The sequence below is a fragment of the Pseudophryne corroboree genome, chromosome 5 (assembly GCF_028390025.1).
Source record: "Pseudophryne corroboree isolate aPseCor3 chromosome 5, aPseCor3.hap2, whole genome shotgun sequence".
Taxonomy (NCBI): domain Eukaryota; kingdom Metazoa; phylum Chordata; class Amphibia; order Anura; family Myobatrachidae; genus Pseudophryne; species Pseudophryne corroboree.
Genome location: NC_086448.1, coordinates 121,177,069 through 121,198,913, shown reverse-complemented (window position 1 = coordinate 121,198,913; position 21,845 = coordinate 121,177,069). Strand labels below are relative to the sequence as shown.

Sequence of the window (21,845 nt, the reverse complement as noted above, 5' to 3'; positions counted from 1 at the left end):
TTACATACACAGGGACTCAGGTGAACACTTTCAGTGTTTATTTTGAACAGCAGGTCACCACATAGCTAGTTAAATCCATATGCAGCCGGTATTACAGGCAGTAGCATACAGGCACTCCCAGCATAGCAGACTCTTGATAGGCTCCAGTGGTCCCTAGTCTAACCCACACAACCCAGCCTATGACTTGGGTAGCTATTCCACCGTCAAGAGCAAGGTGTCTCTTCCCTGGAAACCCTTATATCAGGAAATCCCAGGTGCTACTGACCACACATCTGGGATTCTGCTACTGCTTCCAAAACCTGGTCTGGAGCCTCCACATTACTTTCACATGGAAAAATGCTGTCTCTGCCACAATACATACAGTCACACACACACACACACACACACACACACACTTTCTAGCCACTTAGAAAAAGAAGTTTGGCAGCTCATCCTCCCATGATGCAGGCTGCACCCAGGTCCATTGTAGCTCCACCCCTTATTCCCATGAAGCTCCGCCCCATTTAGATTCGCCCAGCACACCGTGACTGGCTGCACTGTGAGTCTGTGACAGGGGTGGAGGGAAGGAGGCTTCATGATGCTGGCACCGCTGTCTGTCATAGAGTTTGACAGACGCAGGAGCCGGCATCAGCAGGGCAGAGGAACTCAGCACAGGGATGCAGAGCGGGTAGAGCGCCTGTTACCCCCAGGCGCCTACCTGCACTGCATCCCTTTGCTGAGCGGTTAGCACCGAGGACGGCATGCAAGCCACCCATCACAGAGGCTAGGAAATCTCAGTAATAAGACAGAGATCCCTGGCTTCTTCCCTCCTTCTAAACAGTAATGATACTGTTTTCACAAACTGTTTGTCTCCGCCTCCTCCCAGCCCCCAAATGTCATCATACTGTCAATTACTGACAGTCTGATGCCGTCTCTGCGTCGCAGGATACATTTGCAGTGAACACGTACTTTGCAACTCAGTTCTAAAATAAGCTTCATAGTGAAAAATATGTTTTTGTTGTTGTTACTGTTTCCATTACTTGTAATTAAGGGCCTTTTTTTAAAAAGTAGACAGCAATTAGAACTACAAGTGCCAACATGCCAATTGCTGCCAGGGTCATCCAGTATATAGTTCCATAAACCTAAAAATGTTGAAATAAAATCACACACACATATACAAGAGGTAAAATGTAATAGCCTGTGAGAAGCAGGCTGTGCGGGATTTCATGCGAGTCTCAGTTTCCAGACCACCCAGCAGGTCACATGTTCCAGGTCATCCAGCAAGTGCACAGTGAGAGTTTACCAACTGTCACGTTTTCCAGAGCACAGCGGTGATGCATTGTAAATGGCAGGTGGACGTTTTGCCTAATAACTCCGAAACGAAGCAACCGATTACAACGCCAATATTTTTTCTTCAAATCTATGGCCCAAGACCAAAATAGGTCACTCATAAAAGTTGTCCTTCTGCTATTAATATATAGGGGAATATACATCTTTGAAATGTTTCCTGCAATTCATGGAAACACAGATTTGTTGTCTAAATGAAACGTGCAGAGATTATCAAACACACATAGCTACTGTCTATCTAATGTACTGTAAATCAGTTGTTTCAATGAAATGACTATGAAAATGTTCTGTGCATAATGTGACCATCTGATAATACACAAGGACATATATTATGTTACATTAGTGAAAAGTGCAGGTAATTATTTGGAGAACAGAAAGCTGATAATTACATCAGTGATCCATTGAAATTATTTGCATATAACACAGAGCAATCATATTCCTCTAATTGACCTATCACAAGCAATTTCAAAGGTCACATCAATTACATATAACCGTGTGCAGAAGAAATGCAAATTAAACCAGAAGGATTTGCATTGAAAATGTTTTTCATGTGCACATACAGTAATGCTGGAAACAAAGCACACAGCCATGTGTTTGTACAGATACATGTGCATGTCAGATATGAGAAAGAGGTTTACACTACATTAGTCAGGAATTTGTTCATATCACAGAGTATATAGCTCACTTGCAAATTGTTAGGATTTACAACAATAATGGGGGCTATTCAGGTTTGTTAGCAAACCAAAAAAGTTAGCAATTGAGCAAAACCATGTTGCACTGCAGGTGGGACAGATGTAACACGTGCAGAGAGATTTAGATTTATGTGGGTTGTACTTATATTGTTTCTGTGCAGGGTAAATAGTGGCTGCTTAATTTCTACACTGCAATTTAGATTTCAGTTTGCACTCACCCCACCCAAATCTAAATCTCTCTGCACGTTACATTCCCCACACCTGCAGTGCAACATGGTTTTGCCCAATTGCTAACAAAACTGAATAAGGCACAATGGGGGTCATTCCGAGTTGTTCGCTCGTTGCCGATTTTCGCTATACTGCGATTAGTCGCTTACTGCGCATGCGCAAGGTTCGCAGAGCGCATGTGCTTAGTTATTTTACACAAAAGTTAGGTATTTTACTCACGGCATAACAAAGCTTTTTCATCGCTGTGCTGATCGTAGTGTGATTGACAGGAAGTGGGTGTTTCTGGGCGGAAACTGGCCGTTTTATGGGAGTGTGCGGAAAAACGCAGGCATTCGAGTTGCAAAACGCAGGAGTGGCTGGAGAAACGGGGGAGTGGTTGGGCAAACGCTGGGTGTGTTTGTGACGTCAAATCAGGAATGAAAAGTACTGAGCTGGTCGCAATGGCTGAGTAAGTCTGGAGCTACTCAGAAACTGCTAAGAAATTTCTATTCGCAATTCTGCTAATCTTTCGTTCGCACTTCTGCTAAGCTAAAATACACTCCCAGAGGGCGGCAGCTTAGCGTGTGCAATGCTGCTAAAAGCAGCTAGCGAGCGAACAACTCGGAATCACCCCCAATATTTGTTATAGGCTTCAACTGTATAACTGTATAAATACCCTGATAAATATTAGGTGAGTTTTTCATTTGAAATGGTTTGGTCTAAAATAAGAAAAGCGAAATATTATCTATAGGCATATTAATACAGTAATGACATTGCTTAGATTGGGTTGGGTACGAAATCCCAGCATACAGTATACCGACACGCAGGATACAGACAGAAGCGTCCTGAGTGAAAATCACAGTTTCCCGGTAAGTATTTAAACCCTACTCCTAACCCTAACCCACACGTCCTCTCCGCAGCCTAACCCTAACCGACCCCTCCTCTGCAGCCTAACCTTAACCTCCCCCATCGCTGCAGCCTAACCCTAACCCTCCCTCTAGTCCCTAACCCCCCATACTTACCGACGGGATTATGATCATCGGAATCCCGCTGTCTGTATTCTGTCCGCATCCCATTAGATCACTTATAGAAAAGTACTGTAGTACATAAAACATTTCTTAGACAAGAAAGAAGAATACTGTAGCTCTGTGTGCTCATAAACTCACATACTGTTATCTGTTAAGCTAAAAACAAAAGCAGTAAAAAGCTAAAAAATATTTGTAGAGGCAAAATTTTGTTTCTTTTGTATCTTTTTATATTATCATTCACAATTGGCTGCACTTAAATTTGGACATACTGTATATCTCGTTTACATACTTAAGTATGTTTTTTTTCCCCTTACATCTTACTGAGGGGGAGATTTATCAAACTTGGGAGAGAGATACAGTGGAGAGAATGCACTGAGGGGGAGATGCATCACACCTTGGAAAGAGACATAGCCTGTAGAATGGAAGTAAGATGCTGATTGGTTAGTACTTTATCGCTCTCCAAGGTTTGATTCAGTGCATTTGGAGCACAAATGTGCTCAACACTAGCAGGATTGCAGTTTCAGTATAAATAAACAAATGAATGTGTATATAGAACAAACTACAGTACCTAAATGTCCCAAGTGTGCAAGGAAAGTCACAATACTAGGGGACTGTGCTGCCGCCTCATAAAAGGACCCTTGGAATGCATGTCCCCCTCACTGTGGTAAGTATAAATATAGAATTGCTAGGCGTGACTCTGGAGGAAGTAGCAGTCCCCCAATGTGCTGCAGTAATACTCCCAGAGTAGTTGTAGTAATACTGCACACAACCACAATATATAGGCCATGCCATTGGGCATTACAGGCTTTTACTGGTATATTTTAACTCTTTTACTCCCTATGATAGGAAATGTATAATGTACATATTGCCTGTACACATGTGGAATTATCTCATAAGCATGAAAATGCATGCATCAGTGCTGTCTGTCATTGTTATTCCTCATGACTGAATGTCTCATGAATATTGGTTCTTCCCAAAAAATGTCTGCCTCAGATTATAGTCTCAGTGATGTCACTGGATACCAGTCACTTTCCAGGCTGTAATTTGATACTGGTTACCCCACCAAAATGGCTGCCTTCCCTGTGCAATGAATGCACTTAGGGCCTAATTCAGAGTTGATTGCAGCAGCAAATTTGTTAGCAGTTGGGCAAAACCATGTGCACTGCAGGGGGGGGGGGGGGGGGGGGGGCAGATATAACATGTGCAGAGAGAGTTAGATTTGGGTGGGGTGTGTTCAAACTGAAATCTAAATTGCAGTATATAAATAAAGCAGCCAGTATTTACCCTGCACAGAAACAAAATAACCCACACAAATCTAACTCTCTCTGCACATGTTATATCTGTCCCCCCTGCAGTGCTCATGGTTTTGCCCAACTGCTAACAAATTTGCTGCTGCGATCAACTCTGAATTAGGCCCTAGAGTAGACTTCGAGCTAGATGCATCATCACTTGGAGAGTGATAAAATGGAAAGGGAAAAAGTACCAGCCAATCAGCTCCTAACTGCCATGTCACAGGCTCTGTTTGAAAAATGACAGTTAGGAGCTGGTTGGCTGGTAGTTTATCACTTTCCATTTTATCACTCTCCAAGCGATGATGCATCTAGCCTAAATGCTATGTGTTAAAGAGCTCTTGACTCAAAAGATAGTGTTAACAGAGATCATACAGTATTTATCTAGATATATGTATGAGGTAATATAGTTGGTGAGGTTGAAAAAAGACCGGTAGTCCGAGTTCAACCTGAAATATATTATACTCCCTATTCTATTCTGGTTAAAGGCTATATCCTCGGATATTTTTTTCTGCTAGAAATTTATCTAACCCATTTTTGAACACATTGACTGGGTCCGCCATTACAGTTTCACTGGCAGTGAATTCCATATTCATATTGCCCTTACAGTGAAGAATCCCTTCCTGCGCGGAGTACAAAATTTCCTCTCCTCAAGCCTTAGTAGGTGTCCGCACGTTTTATGTAGAGGTCTCATAATAAACAAATCACCTGATACCTCTGCATATTGCCCTTTTATATATATTTGTACATATTAATCATATCTCCTCTTAGGTCCTAATTCAGAGTTGATCGCAGCAGCAAATGTGTTAGCAGTTGGGCAAAACCATGTGCACTGCAGGGGGGGCAGATATAACATGCGCAGAGAGAGAGTTAGATTTGGGTGGGGTGTGTTCAATCTGCAATCTAAATTGCAGTATAAAAATAAAGCAGCCAGTATTTACCCTGCACAGAAACAAAATAACCCACCGAAATCTATCTCTCTCTGCAAATGTTGTATCTGCCACACCTGCAGTGCACATGGGGGGTCATTCCGAGTTGTTCGCTCGTTGCCCATTTTCGCAACGGAGCGATTAAGGCAAATATGCACATGCGCATGGTACGCAGTGCGCATGCGCTAAGTATTTTAGCACAAAACTTAGATTTACTCACGTCCGAACGAAGAATTTTCATTGTTGAAGTGACCGGAGTGTGATTGACAGGAAGTGGGTGTTTCTGGGCGGAAACTGGCCGTTTTCTGGGAGTGTGCGGAAAAACGCAGGCGTTCCAGAATAAAACGCAGGAGTGTCTGGAGAAACGGGGGAGTGGCTGCCCGAACGCAGGGCGTGTTTGTAACATCAAACCAGGAACTAAACAGTCTGCAGTGATCGCAATCTAGGAGTAGGTCTGGAGCCACTCAGAAACTGCAGGAAAAGATTTTCGGGCAATTCTGCTAATCTTTCGGTCGCACTTCTGCTATGCTAAGATACACTCCCACAGGGCGGCGGCCTAGCGTGTGCAGTGCTGCTAAAAGCAGCTAGCGAGCGAACAACTCAGAATGAGGGCCATGGTTTTGCCCAACTGCTAACAAATTTGTTGCTGCGATCAACTCTGAATTACCCCCTTAGACGCCTCATTTCTAGTGTAAACATACCTAACCTAGAAAGTCTCTCGGCATAGTCCAGTGTCTCCAACCCCTTAATCAATTATGGTAGCTCACCTCTGAACCTTTTCAAGTTCTAACATGTCTCTTTTATAGTGTGGTGCACAGAACTGTACACAAGCCTCAAGATGCGGTCGCACCAATGAGGTACTTGCATATTAATAAAAATTTACATTTTCCATTCACTTGAGATTAAACAACCAAACCACTAATGTAATTAACATATCTTATTTTACCTGTTCCCAAGCAAATATGTGTTGATTAAAGTAGAATTGTATTTGCTCATTTGCAATGTTAATGCACAGTTGTTCAAAAGAATTCTTCTTAAAATTCTCAAAGCCAAAGATATCCAGAATCCCAATATTGTATCCTGTGTCGTCCTCGCTGAAAAGTTTAAACAGAGATTTAATTGTGTTCTATTTATAGTCTGTCATTTGTAGCATTAATCTTCTTTCAAATCACATTGATTTAATGTTTTATGTTTACATCAATCCTAAAATGATCTCACACTGGGCTACAAATTGCACAGGAGGTTTCAAAGGAAGTGTAGAGAAGAGATAAAAGAATGAGTACTTAGGGGCCAACGAACATTTAGTGGTTGGGTTTATGGTGATCTTACAGTAATTCTGTCTTCAGAATTTAGATGAAATCAGTTTAAAGGCACCAGCACAACGGAGTCAGCTGTGGGCACTGAACCAGTCATGACATGACTTCTCCCTGTCAGTTCACTATTAATTTATTTATTTATTTACAGTTTCTTATGTAGCGCAGTCAATTCGGTTGCACTTTACAATTGGAAATAAAGATAACACAAAACTGGGTAATAAACAGTCATAGAGTTAGGGTGTGTACACACGGTGAGATATTTTCTTTCGATTTTGACTATATAGTCAAAATCGCAAGAAAAGTTAGTGCAGATCAAAAGGTGAAAGTCGCTTTGCGATCCCGATGCGCGGTCCCGCCAGGTCAGCATCGCACGAAAAGATAGACTGTGCAGGCAAGTCAATCCTTGCTAGATCGGTGTACTATCTAGTACATCTCGCATGTCAATGACATCTCACATAAGCCAAAATCTCACATAAGCCAAAATCGTAAGCACACATAGTCCATATCTCAAGAAAAGTTAGTCAAAATCTGTGCTATCTGGGCTCCAGGGAGTTCAAGGGAAATCGCAAGTGAAAATCGGGCATAGCAAGGATCTCACCGTGTGTACACACCCTTAGGAAGGCCCTGCTCACAAGCTTATAGGGAAATAGGCATTAATACACAAGGACAGGTGTTAGCTATTGCATAGTTGTCCACCAGATTGCAAAGGTTCTCAGTGGGCTGCATGATATGGCCACACAGGAATGATGACCAGAGGTTAGGAGTATATGTGTGGACTGTACAGTGGGGATATAATTAGAAAGGAAAGCTTACGAAGCTTATGTGAGTGGTTCTTGAATTTTATTAAGCTTGTCTGAATAGGTGAGTTTTCAGGGAACGCTTGAAGGTTTGGAGACTAGAGAAGAGTCTTATTGTACGTGGTAGGGCATTCCACAGAGTGGATGCAGCCCGAAGAAAGTCCTGCAATCATGTGCAATCATGCATGGGAGCGAGTAATGAGTGTGGATGAGAGCCATAGATCTTGTGAAGAGCGAAAAGGCCGGGTTTGGATATATTGGGGAACATGTACTAAGCAGTGATAAAAGCATACAGAGCAGCTGATTGGTTACCATGGGCAACTTCTCCACTGGCTCACTTCTCCACTTTTATCACTGCTTAGTACATGTCCCCCATTGTGAGATAAACGAAGAGATGTACATAGTTGTTGTTTGGTTAATGGCCTTGTATGTAAGTAACAGTATTTTATATTGAATACGGTAGAATACAGGTAACCAATGAAGGGACTGACAGAGTGGATCTGCAGACAATGAATATATAGCGAAGAAGATTAGACTCACAGCTGCATTCAGAATGGATTGTAGATGTAAGTCTCTTCTTGGTAATACCAGTAAGAAGACTATTGCAATAATCAATACAGGAGATGAGAGCATGGATTAGAGTTTTTACAGTGTCTTGTGTAAGGTATGGTCGTATTTTGGATATGTTTTTTAGATGCATGTAACATGATTTTGAGACAGATTGAATGTGGGAAACAAAGGACAGTTCAGAGTCAAGGATGACACCTAGGCAGCGAGCTAGGAACCAGTGCCTCAAGAATGTCATAAGGAAGTGCCTCTGAATCCTAAGGAAGAGGTTGCGTTCTTGTATTAGTTCTATCAACAAAATGTGTGTAAGTACATACTGCCACAAAATGCAGAGTAGGGCATTTGACTTTCAATGACCAGGTTCATCAGCAGCTGTCACCTGCAATCTTCCACCTTGTGCTTTACGTTGTGGTTGCTGGGGATACTGAATTATTTTAATGTAGTTTATTTTATTTGTTTGTGCATTTTCTGTCTTATAGGAACATATTCTTTTAATTAATATTGATACAATAATATTTAATAGAATGTTCAGTTTTCAGTCTACTTAACCAGGTCTTGCCTCAATTGGTGGGAGACTGCATGGATACAGGTTCTATGACACTTGGGTTTTTTTATCCGCATACTTGGACTATATATAGTCTGTAGTAACATAGATGACAACATATATTACTTTGATATATTATCTTGAAGCCACAGATTTATGAAAACTTTTTACTATCTGCACAGCAAGTTGTCAATACATTTGCGGCACATTCTGAATATCCATATCCTGGCTAACTTAGGCTAGAGATCTGTTAAGAATTGTATTGACACGGACCCTATGGTTTCTGATTCTTGTTCATTTGAGCCGTATGTTTTCTGGAATATGTAATTTATGCTGTGATGTCTGTAATTACACAGAAAAACATATAAGAACTCAAAATTCTATGAACAATTACACACTCCTTTCTCTAACCTGAGGAAGATAGCCGAGTACTTCTCTTATTGGCTGCACTGTGTCGAGTACACAGTAGCCAAAAGCAGAAAGGAAAGGCTGACAAATTCAGTGTTATATCTTTATTTTCTAAGGACTGGCACTAATAAGACTCTCTCATCACTCATTCACTGCCACGGCAAATGAGAGACAGCAGAAATCCGAACGTGCCCAGGTAGTCCTGTCAATCATCTGTCATACTGTCAAGGAGTGTAGCCATGATACCTGTATCCAAGAGATATTTTCACATATCATTTTTTGAGAGAACTTAGATATGTTGTTGTTTTCAACAGTGCATATGAATATAACCTTGCGTGCTTTTTAATTGTGTGTATTTTAACCTTCATGTGTAGTTATTGTCTTTGTCCATATTTAGCCCTCTTTCTGGAACTGATGTTTCTTTAAGATATTTGTTGTATGTGCCTGTTACGGGCTGAATTTTATTAATATGAATTAAAAGTTACGTTTTAGTTCAACAAATTTAGCATACTATCATAAAAGTGCCCTTTATTAATCTGAGTCTTTTCAGTGGTCTGCTGATGCTGACTTCTTTTGCTACAACTCTATTTAACTCAGTAGGAGCACCACCATACACAGGGGCGTTTCTACAGAGGAGGGGGCCCATGTGCACCTCCGTGTGCGCCCCCACCTCTGTACGGCGCTGTAGACTCCGGCACAATGCGCAGGTCTCCGGAAACATGGCGCCCGCCATGATCCAGAGACCAATTTGGCTGCCGCGCATGCGCGGCGGCCATTTTGGCTGCGATTTCTGCCACGATTGCAGGTCCCGGCGCTGGACTCTGGAAAGGTAAGTGTTAAAATGGGTGCGGTGTGGGCCCCCCCTGGACCCAGGGGCCGGTGTGCACTTGAGCATTCTTCTCATTACGACTGGGAACAGTGTTTCAAATTTCATTCTTCTTCTTTGATACAGTTTTAAATAATATTTTTCTTTGAATCAGTGCAGTGAGGCATTTCCCCTTTCCCCCTTTCCTTGTTCTATGTCTGTCTTATAGGAGCCTGTTTTTAACTCACTTGCGCAGTAGGTGTGCATGATATTAAACCAATATATTTTGTCCCTGAGTCTGAGTTGCATGCAGGTCGGAATCTGGTAACATTGTATGCAGAATCCTAATGTGACACTGACTATATGTACATTGCACTCCCCCACTTTTTCCATCTTCCAGCTGTCATACTGAAACTAGTGATGGCACTCATCCATGCTAAGTGCAAGGGATATACAGATGTAGCCATGCTCTTCTTTGCTGCGATGCGGTATACTGCAACATGGCTTGCTGTGTGACATGCCGGGCTACGACTATTCGCAGTCGGCGATCGCTCCATTAATTCCTAATTGATCGCCATCTGCAACTAGTCACAGCCGTATTGCAGCAAGATGAGCATCGCTACATCTGTAACCGAAACAGGCGTCCTCTTGGCATATGGAGTAACTATGGCTACATGCCAATGACATTCCCAAGACAATCTTATGAGGTGGTGCCCTTCCATGCATATCCCCAGTTGACACACACAAACCCCGATTTCACAAACAGAGACTAAACATTTAAGGTATGTCTGGATCTGTGTGTAACTCAAAATGCCTAAAAATATTTTGTCTTAGAATTATCTTTATTTTTCATATAAATATCTCAGCATGTGAGGATAAATGTATTTGTAACTAGCTTGTATACCCGCCATTGCATGGATTGAAGAATGGATCATGAGGGTCCAAGAGTGGTGGGAGATTCACCTTGCCCCCACAGCAACACATAGCAGGTGCTACTCTGTTCCATGTCTTAGTACTGCAGTGCATGCATTGCCTGGACATGTTCCCAGTATTTGCTTTAGGGTGCATCCCATATTGGATGCTTGAATCATCCAAAATCTTGGTCAAATTACATCACCATGCCAAATTTGGTGGAGAAAGGTACAAAACTCTGGCCAGGCATAAAGGACACATAGCCAGCCAGCCAGCCAGACACACACACACACACACACACACACACACACACACACACACACACACACACTTTCGCTTATTATGTAGAGATTAGAGTTGACGGTACGTGTATATTATGCATGAGAGAGTGTGACAGTATGTGTATATTATATATATATATATTTATATATATTCTATATGAGTGTGACAGTATGTTAATATTATGCAGGAGGCTGTGATAGTGTATACAGAATATTATACATGAGAGTATGACAGTATGTGTATATTATTCATGAGTGTGTGACAGTCTGTGTATATTATATGAGAGTGTGACAGTACTGTATGTGTGTATATTATATATGACACTGAGACAGTGTGTATATATTATGCATGTGAGTGTGACAGTGTGTGTATATTATATATATATATATATATTTATTCTATATGAGTGTGACAGTATGTTAATATTATGCAGGAGGCTGTGATAGTGTAAGGATGTGCCCTGTGGGCACATCCATGTTGTGGTCCCTAGCTGGGGACAGCGCTGGGGCAGCTTGTCTGTCCCCAGCGCGGAGTGTGCGGCGGCGGGTGCCTGGTGCAGGGATCGGATGTTTCCCTGCACCAGGCTGTCGGCGGCGGAGAGCGGCGCGGCGGCGCTTTAAACTTGGCGCCGCTGGGGCCGCCAATGAGAAGCGCCGCCCGCGGCTTTTTGAATCCGGCGCCGTCCGCGAGCCAATCACGGCTCGCGGGGCGCCGGCCAATCAGGAACAGGCGCGGCGAGCCAATCGGCGCTCGCCGCGTCATAGGCCCCGCCCCCGGCGTCTGACGTCAGACGCCGGGCGGGAGCCTGAAGGGGAGGCCGCGCCGAAGAGCGGCAGAAGAGGGAGTGGACGAGAGCGGGCGCGCAGAAGAGCGCGAAGAAAGAAGATGTCCAGCGGCGGCTGGACGCGGCGCGACGACGACGGCGGCGCCGCTGGCCAGGACGGGCCAGCGGCCGAAGATTGAAGAAGAACAGCGCCGGAGGGGTCACCAGGGGTGGGAAGCAAAGGGCTGCCGAAGCTCCCCCCTGGTGCCTCTCCCAGCGGGTCAGGTAGGCCCTTATCAGGCGCCCCTGTACCCGCCCCTCCCTAGACCACCGGGTGTTCGGGCAATAGGCCCGTGGGCACAGTCAGGCCCTCCCGGCCTGTGGGCATGTAGTCGGGCCCTCCCGGCCCGTGGGCATTTGGTCGGGCCTCTCGGCCCGTGGGGGCACATAGGCAGGCACTAGGCCTGGGCGCAGGTTGGGCACTAGGCCCATAAGTATAGTCAGGCCACCGGCCTGTGGGCGCAGTTAGGCGGGCATTAGGCCCGAGGGGCACGGTCAGGCACTAGGCCTGTGGGAGCATTAGAGGGCATTAGGCCCTAGTGGATTTTGGCCAAATAGGTACGATAAGGTGACCTTGGGCACAAGGCCCAGGTCACCCAACGGGCAGCAAGGTAGGCGGGCGCTAGGCCCGTGGGCAAAGTCAGGCCTCCGGCCTGTGGACAGTTAGGGGGCGCTAGGCCCATCGAAGCAGTGTTTTCCCCGAGGTGAGTAAAGGTGACACTGGGCGTTAGGCTCAGGCCACCCTGAGAGTACGGTAGGTGGGTGAGCTGTGCGGTCCCCACTACTGGGTGTGCTGAGTCAGGTAGATAAAGGGACAGCACCGTTTTATGTTGTAACTCCGATAGTGTGATATATGTTGTTACCGTGCAGGGCAAAGTGTATGTGTTGTGTAAGTTGTGCATAGTTGTGTTGCACCACACCCACAGAGCTAGTTTGAGGGCTCTGCTGTTGTAGATAGTATAGGGTGTGACACTAGGTCAGAGTTAGGCCCTGCACGGCTGTTTCTCTTTGCCTCCTTACAGGGACCTGTAAGTGGAGAAGATCGGAGTGCAAGACTTGTGACGGTGAGTAGCATCTGTGTACGTCTGTCCCTTGTTTGTCCCCGAGCGCCGGAGTTAGGATTGCTCACGGACGTGAGAATCCCTTTCATCACACTACGTGCGAAAGCGCGAGTGTGTGAAAGCTGGGTAGCTGAGGCTTTGTGCCGGTGATGACCATTCACCCAGCCGGTGAAGGTCGCAGCCACCCCTGGGGTATCCCCTGTTCCACCGGAAGCAGGGTCGATACCCCCTTTAATGTAGACCATTCTCTCCTCAGCTCGGTCGACGGTCAGCTCCGAGAGGGAATCGCCGTGTCCGGATCCGAGTGAAGATTTCCAGGTCCGTTGAGGGTTCCGGTACCTGAAGGTGAGAGCGAGCGGCGCCTGGTGAGTACCGAGTCTACACCTGCACGGCAGCAGGCACCACCACACGCACCGCAGTCCAACCGCACCTCTCACAATAGTGTGTACAGTATATTATACATGAGAGTATGACAGTATGTGTATATTATTAATGAGTGTGTGACAGTCCGTGTATATTATATGAGTGTGACAGTACTGTATGTGTGTATATTATATATGACAGTGAGACAGTGTGTATATATTATGCATGAGTGTGACAGTGTATGTATATCATAGGTTTACCATACTATCTCTTCGTTTAAACTGGGACACTCATGATTTACAAAGGTCCTATTGCCGATTAAAACCAAGATGAAGTTCAAATCTAGGCAAAAACGAATCCTGGTCAAACTACATCACCATGACAAATTTGGTGGAACTAGGTACAAAGCTCTGGCCGTGCAAAAAGGTCAAACAGACACACACACACTTTCTTGCTTAATATATAGATAATATTTTGATATAAATCAATATTTTACCTATTTTTCTAATTGCATCTCCGTCTATTGTGGGTGGCGAAAAGTGACTACATGGACCATTAGGCTTCCTATAGATCACACCATCCAGGCAGTGTGCACATCACTACATTGCACAGGAGGGGGGGGGAGAATCCTTATACAGGTTGAGTATTCCTTATCCAAAATTGAAAATCACACATTTTTGGTTCCCCTACTGAGATAATGACACATTTACATATATATTATATTATATATCTATATAATATATCTATAAATACACATAATATATAATAAGAATTTACTCACCGGTAATTCTATTTCTCGTAGTCCGTAGTGGATGCTGGGAACTCCGTAAGGACCATGGGGAATAGACGGGCTCCGCAGGAGACTGGGCACTCTTAAAAGAAAGATTAGGTACTATATCTGGTGTGCACTGGCTCCTCCCTCTATGCCCCTCCTCCAGACCTCAGTTAGGGAAACTGTGCCCGGAAGAGCTGACATTACCAGGAAAGGATTTGGAATCCAGGGTAAGACTCATACCAGCCACACCAATCACACTGTACAACTCGTGATAACCATACCCAGTTAACAGTATGAACAACAACTGAGCCTCAGTAACAGATGGCTCATAACAATAACCCTTTAGTTAAGCAATAACTATATACATGTATTGCAGAGAGTCCGCACTTGGGACGGGCGCCCAGCATCCACTACGGACTACGAGAAATAGAATTACCGGTGAGTAAATTCTTATTTTCTCTGACGTCCTAGTGGATGCTGGGAACTCCGTAAGGACCATGGGGATTATACCAAAGCTCCCAAACGGGCGGGAGAGTGCGGATGACTCTGCAGCACCGAATGAGCAAAGGCAAGATCCTCCTCAGCCAGGGTATTAAAACTTGTAGAACTTAGCAAATGTGTTTGAACCCGACCAAGTAGCAGCTCGGCAAAGCTGTAAAGCCGAGACCCCTCGGGCAGCCGCCCAAGAAGAGCCCACCTTCCTTGTGGAATGGGCTTTTACGGATTTAGGATGTGGCAGTCCAGCCGCAGAATGTGCCAGCTGAATCGTGCAACAGATCCAGCGAGCAAAAGTTTGCTTTGAAGCAGGAGCACCCAGCTTGTTGGGTGCATGCAGGATAAATAGCGAGTCAGTTTTCCTGACTCCAGCCGTCCTGGAAACATACATTTTCAAAGCCCGGACTACGTCCAGCAACTTGGATTCCTCCAAGTCCCGAATAGCCGCAGGCACCACAATAGGTTGGTTCAAATGAAACGCTGATACCACCTTTGGGAGAAATTGGGGACGAGTCCTCAATTCTGCCCTGTCCATATGGAAAATCAGATACGGGTTTTTACATGACAAAGCCACCAATTCTGACACACGCCTAGCTGAAGCTAAGGCAAACAGCATGACCACCTTTCACGTGAGATACTTTAGCTCCACGGTCCTAAGTGGCTCAAACCAGTGTGATTTCAGGAAAACCAACACAACGTTAAGATCTCAAGGTCCCACTGGAGGCACAAAAGGGGGCTGAATATGCAGCACTCCCTTTACAAATGTCTGAACTTCAGGCAGTGAAGCCAGTTCTTTTTGAAAGAAAATAGATAGGGCCGAAATCTGGACCTTTATGGACCCCAATTTTAGGCCCATAGTCACCCCTGACTGTAGGAAGTTCAGAAATCGACCCAGCTGGAATTCCTCTGGTGGGGCCTTCCTGGCCTCACACCAAGCGACATATTTCCGCCATATGCGGTGATAATTGCTGTCATATCCTTCCTAGCTTTTATCAGCATAGGAATCACTTCATCTGGAATGCCCTTTTCCGTTAGGATCCGGCGTTCAACCGCCATGCCGTCAAACGCAGCCGCGGTAAGTCTTGGAACAGACAGGGCCCCTGCTGTAACAGGTCCTGTCTGAGAGGCAGAGGCCATGGGTCCTCTGAGATCATTTCTTGTAGTTCTGGGTACCAAGTTCTTCTTGGCCAATCCGGAACGATGAGTATAGTTCTTACTCCTCTCTTTCTTACAATCCTCAGTACCTTGGGTATGAGAGGAAGAGGAGGGTACACATAAACCGACTGGTACACCCACGGTGTCACTAGTGCATCCACAGCTATCGCCTGAGGGTCCCTTGACCTGGCGCAATATTTTTTTAGCTTTTTGTTGAGACTGGACGCCATCATGTCTACCTGTGTCCGTTCCCAACGATTTACAATCAGCGTGAAGACTTCTGGATGAAGTCCCCACTCTCCCGGGTGGAGGTCGTGCCTGCTGAGGAAGTCTGCTTCCCAGTTGTCCACTCCCGGAATGAACACTGCTGACAGTGCTAGCATGTGATGCTCCGCCCATCGGAGAATCCTTGTGGCTTCTGCCATCGCCATCCTGCTTCTTGTGCCGCCCTGTCGGTTTACATGGGCGACCGCCGTGATGTTGTCTGACTGAATCAGCACCGGTTGGTTTTGAAGCAGGGGTTCTGCTTGACTCAGGGCGTTGTAAATGGCCCTTAGTTCCAGAATATTTATGTGAAGGGAAGTCTCCTGACTTGACCACAGTCCTTGGAAGTTCCTTCCCTGAGTGACTGCCCCCCAACCTCGGAGGCTTGCATCCGTGGTCACCAGGACCCAGTCCTGTATGCCGAATCTGCGGCCCTCGAGAAGATGAGCCTTCTGCAGCCACCACAGCAGAGACACCCTGGCCCTCGGGGACAGGGTGATCAGCCGATGCATCTGAAGATGCGATCCGGACCATTTGTCTAACAGATCCCACTGAAAGATCCTTGCATGGAACCTGCCGAAGGGAATTGCTTCGTAAAAAGCTACCATCTTTCCCAGGATTCGCGTGCAGTGATGCACCGACACCTGTTTTGGTTTCAGGAGGTCCCTGACCAGAGATGACAATTCCTGGGCCTTCTCCACCGGGAGAAACACCTTCTTCTGTTCTGTGTCCAGAATCACGCCCAGGAAGAGCAGACGCGTCGCAGGAATCAGCTGCGACTTTGGGATATTCAGAATCCAGCCGTGCTGTTGCAGCACTTCCCGAGATAGTGCTACGTTGACTAACAACTGCTCCTTGTACCTCGCCTTTATAAGGAGATCGTCCAAGTACGGGATAATTATAACTCCCTTCTTCCGAAGGAGTATCATAATTTCGGCCATTACCTTGGTAAATACCCTCGGTGCCGTGGACAGACCAAACGGCAACGTCTGGAATTGGTAATGACAGTCCTGTACCACAAACCTGAGGTACTCCTGGTGAGGTGGGTAAATGGGGACATGCAGATAAGCGTCCTTGATGTCCAGCGACACCATAAAATCCTCCTCTTCCAGGCTTGCAATAACCGCCCTGAGCGATTCCATTTTGAACTTGAACTTCCTTACATAAGTGTTCAAGGATTTCAAATTTAGAATGGGTCTCACCGAACCGTCTGGTTTCGGTACCACAAACATTGTGGAATAGTAACCCCGTCCCTGTTGAAGGAGGGGAATCTTGATTATCACCTGCTGAAGGTACAGCTTGTGAATAGCCGCCAGCTCTACCTCCCTTTCCCTGGGAGCCGCTGGCAAGGCTGATATGGAGGTAACGGCGAGGGGGAGTCGCCTCGAACTCCAGCATGTATCCCTGAGATACCACTTGTAGAACCCAGAGATCCACCTGTGAGCGAACCCACTGGTCGCTGAAGTTCCGGAGACGCGCCCCCACCGCACCTGGCTCCACCTGTGGAGCCCCAGCGTCATGCGGTGGACTTAGTGGAAGCAGGGGGGGATTTTTGTTCCGGGGAACTGGCTGTCTGGTGCAGCTTTTTCCCTCTACCCCTGCCTCTGGGCAGAAAGGATGCGCCTCTGACCCGCTTGCCTTTCTGAGGCCGAAAGGACTGTACTTGATAATACGGTGCTTTCTTAGGCTGTGAGGAAACCTGAGGTAAAAAAGTCGACTTCCCAGCTGTTGCTGTGGATACGAGGTCCGAGAGACCGTTCCCAAACAATTCCTCACCCTTATAAGGCAAAACCTCCATGTGCGTTTTAGAATCAGCATCACCTGTCCACTGCCCAGTCCATAATACTCTCCTGGCAGAAATGGACATTGCATTAATTCTAGATGCCAGCCGGCAAATGTCCCTCTGTGCATCCCTCATATACAAGACAACATCCTTTATATGCTCTATGGTTAGCAAAATAGCATCCCTGTCGAGGGTATCAATGTTGTCTGACAGGGTATCAGACCATACTGCTGCAGCACTACACATCCATGCTGAAGCAATAGCAGGTCTCAGTATAGTACCTGAGTGTGTATATACAGACTTCAGGATAGCCTCCTGCTTTCTATCTGCATGCTCCTTTAGGGCGGCCGTATCCTGAGACGGCAGTGCCACCCTTTTAGATAATCGTGTGAGCGCCTTGTCCACCCTAGGGGATGTCTCACAGCGTAACCTATCCGTTGGCGGGAAAGGGTACGCCATCAGTAACCTCTTAGAAATCACTAGTTTCTTATCAGGGGAACACCACGCTTATTCACACAATTCATTTAATTCATCAGATGGGGGAAAAGTCACTGGCTGCTTTTTCTCCCCAAACATAAAACCCTTTTTAGTGGTAACCGGGTTAATGTCAGAAATGTGCAACACATTTTTCATTGCCGTAATCATGCATCGGATGGCCCTTGTGGACTGTACATTTGTCTCATCCTCGTCTACACTGGAGTCTGAGTCCGTGTCGACATCTGTGTCTGCCATCTGAGCTTGCGGGCGTTTTTGAGCCCCTGATGGCCTCTGAGACGCCTGGACAAGCGCGGGCTGAGATGCCGGCTGTCCCAAGGCTGTTACGTCATCAAACCTTTTATGTATAGAGTTGACACTGTCGGTTAATACCTTCCACATATCCATCCACTCCGGTGTCGGCCCCGTAGGGGGCGACATCACACTTATCGGCTCCTGCTCCGCCTCCACGTAGCCCTCCACATCAAACATGTCGACACAGCCGTACCGACACACCGCACACACACAGGGAATGCTCTGACTGAGGACAGGACCCCACAAAGTCCTTTGGGGGAGACAGAGAGAGAGTATGCCATCACACACCACAGCGCTATATAACACAGGGATTTTCACTATACTGAGTGATTTTTCCCAATAGCTGCTTATTAAGACCAATTTGCACCTAAATTCATGTGCCCCCCCTCTCTTTTTTACCCTTGTTGTACTGGATACTGCAGGGGAGAGCCTGGGGAGCGTCCTTCCAGCGGAGCTGTGAAGAGAAAATGGCGCTGGCTGTGCTGAGGAAGATAGCCCCGCCCCTTCAGCGGCGGGCTTCTCCCGCTTTTTAGAATGTTAATGGCGGGGTTTTTTGCACATATACAGTGTTATACACTGTGTTATGTGCTATTTGTGCCAAAAGGTAAACTAATTGCTGCCCAGGGCGCCCCCCCCCAGCGCCCTGCACCCAACAGTGACCGGAGAGTGTGGTGTGCTATGGGAGTAATGGCGCACAGCTGCAGTGCTGTGCGCTACCTTAATGAAGACAGGAGTCTTCAGCCGCCGTTTTTCATCTTTATCTTCCGTCTTCTGGCTCTGCAGGGGGGACGGCGGCGCGGCTCCGGGAACGGACGATCGAGGTCGGGCCCTGTGTTCGATCCCTCTGGAGCTAATGGTGTCCAGTAGCCTTAGAAGCACAAGCTAGCTGCAAGCAGGTAGGTTTGCTTCTCTTCCCTCAGTCCCTTGTAGCAGTGAGTTTGTTGCCAGCAGATCTCACTGAAAATAAAAAACCTAACAAATACTTTCTTTTCTAGTGAGCTCAGGAGAGCCCACTAAGTGCTTCCAGCTCTGGCCGGGCACAGATTCTAACTGAGGTCTGGAGGAGGGGCATAGAGGGAGGAGCCAGTGCACACCAGATATAGTACCTAATCTTTCTTTTAAGAGTGCCCAGTCTCCTGCGGAGCCAGTCTATTCCCCATGGTCCTTACGGAGTTCCCAGCATCCACTAGGACGTCAGAGAAAATATATATGTCATTATCTCAGTAGGGAACACAAAAATGTGGGATTTTGAATTTTGGATAAGGGATACTCAACCTGTACTTACCTACTCCTAATCTGTGCTAACAGTGCCAGTCTTTACCAAAGCTTTGCTCGCAACCTGACAGTAGATCAGAAGAAGTAGTGGCAGCATCGGTACTAAAGACAGCTCTTCGCATCCTTGGCCACTTCAACTGCACAGCATTCAGAGCTGGTTGTCCATGCATGTGCTCCTATACTTTTAATATGTATAGCAGGGAAAAGAATACATGAAAAATTTGACTTTTTCAAAATTTTAGATGGGACCTTTCCATAGGCAATGACAGGGGAGTTTCCAGTTTCCCAGAATCCTCCAGCCAGTGGCTCTGATAATGATCATAATAGCAGAAAATTATATCATCATATGAGTTTACTAGAGCTGCAGCCACAACATGCAGTATATGGAATAGAAAAGATCTGCTGCGTATGCCTAATGACAGCCGCTTCTCCTACCAAATCTGCTGTGTGTGCTGGTGAGTGCTGAACTTTTTGTTTCTATATTTTTGAGTAGGTGGCTATGGGCTACATGCACCCCACCCTATTAGTGGCGAGTGCGGATACTGCACCCCGCTTCTGGGGTGGCGAGTGCTGTGGTTTTCTATTTGCTGGTATATTTCAGGGTTAATCCTTGGTTAACTCATTAACCGTGGCCACAAACTTTGTTCATGCACCCCAATTATCTTAAACCTGTGTCAGCTGCCCTTTAGTAATTTATCAGCCAGTGTCAGGTGACTAGTGTACCTTTTAAAAGCCATGCAGTTCATGGCAGGTACACCTTACACCAAGTGGGCATATTTGCAGTTATATTATGTGATACAGTTGCCAGGTTTTAATTTTTATTATTTTGTGATAGTGTAGGACCTGCATGAAGGTGGGGTACCTTGGCGAGCGGTATGCAGGCTTCCGTGCATTGGCCAATTCACTAACTAAACCCCCATCATTTATTCATTGATGTTGTGAGGATAAGTGAGCTCATTTTGGTGAGTGCTGAACTTTTTGTTTCTAGATATACACATAGATAGATAGATATATATATATATATATATATATATCTATCACACATATTCACCGCTAACAATACATGGGGACATATACTACACACATAACCCTGTTACCTTTTTCCTATGGCTTCAATTACTACTGTATATTTTTTGACAGATGCTGCATATGAAAAATGTTAATAAAGAAATATTATTTTACCTCAATTCTTCACTTGGTTTCAGTAAAGCATTAATTCTGTTCACAATCCAGCTAAACAGCCGTCCATACAGGGCTTTGGACATAGCATCCCTGACATCAGCTGCTTTCTCCACAGTGTTCTGACGAATAATAGTTTCCCCGCGAGTCACCACACAATGGGATGTGAGAGCGTCTTGTAGTTCATCCGGTTGGATGCAAAGTAAGGAGGCAGCTAAGGAGTACATCAGAGAGAAACATAGAATCATGACAGCAGATAAGAAGCGCTTGGCCCATCTAATCTGCCCTAAACACATGTACATGCACAGTAACACACTTACACACTATGGTTAATTTTTTGTTGGGAGCCAATTCATCTACCAGTATATTCTTGGATTGTGGAAGGAAACCGCAGAACCTGGAGGAAACCATGCAAGCACATGGGGTGAATATACAAACTCCACACAGTTAGGGCTATGGTAAAACCCATGACCTCAGTGAGTAATTCTAACAATTACACTGCCTGATAGAGGGTCTTTCTTTTTCATAATATGGGTAATAGATTTTTAGAAAAAATGGTGCCCTAAAATAATATTGAGAATTCTGAAGTTAAGGTATATGGGAAAGATACATTGGAACTCTTTAAACTAAAAGAACAAACCAACGAGTGGGCTTGCATTACCAAGTATGGGTCATGTAATCTAAAAATAAAGAAGGCTATAAAAAGAAGGAAAACTTGGAGAATCGTTAAAAGATAAAGGCCTTTTCTTTATTTAAAGAAAAAACAAGAATACATTAATAA

The 21,845-nt window shown here is 45.5% G+C and overlaps 1 protein-coding gene across 5 annotated transcripts in view; it reads right to left on the bottom strand.

Moving 5' to 3' along the window:
- Positions 1-21,845, bottom strand: part of MYO3A (myosin IIIA) — a 527,514-nt gene that overhangs the window by 185,375 nt on the left and 320,294 nt on the right. For 3 of the 5 annotated variants that reach the window (XM_063921638.1, XM_063921639.1, XM_063921641.1), the window contains 2 exons: positions 21,068-21,278; positions 6,418-6,565 (listed from right to left, as the gene is read on the bottom strand). In XM_063921638.1, coding sequence (XP_063777708.1) covers positions 6,418-6,565; positions 21,068-21,278 — 359 coding nt within the window. Of the gene's footprint in view, positions 1-554; positions 1,487-6,417; positions 6,566-9,209; positions 9,350-21,067; positions 21,279-21,845 lie in introns of those variants that run through there. The other 2 variants (XM_063921642.1, XM_063921643.1) reach the window with 2 other exon arrangements.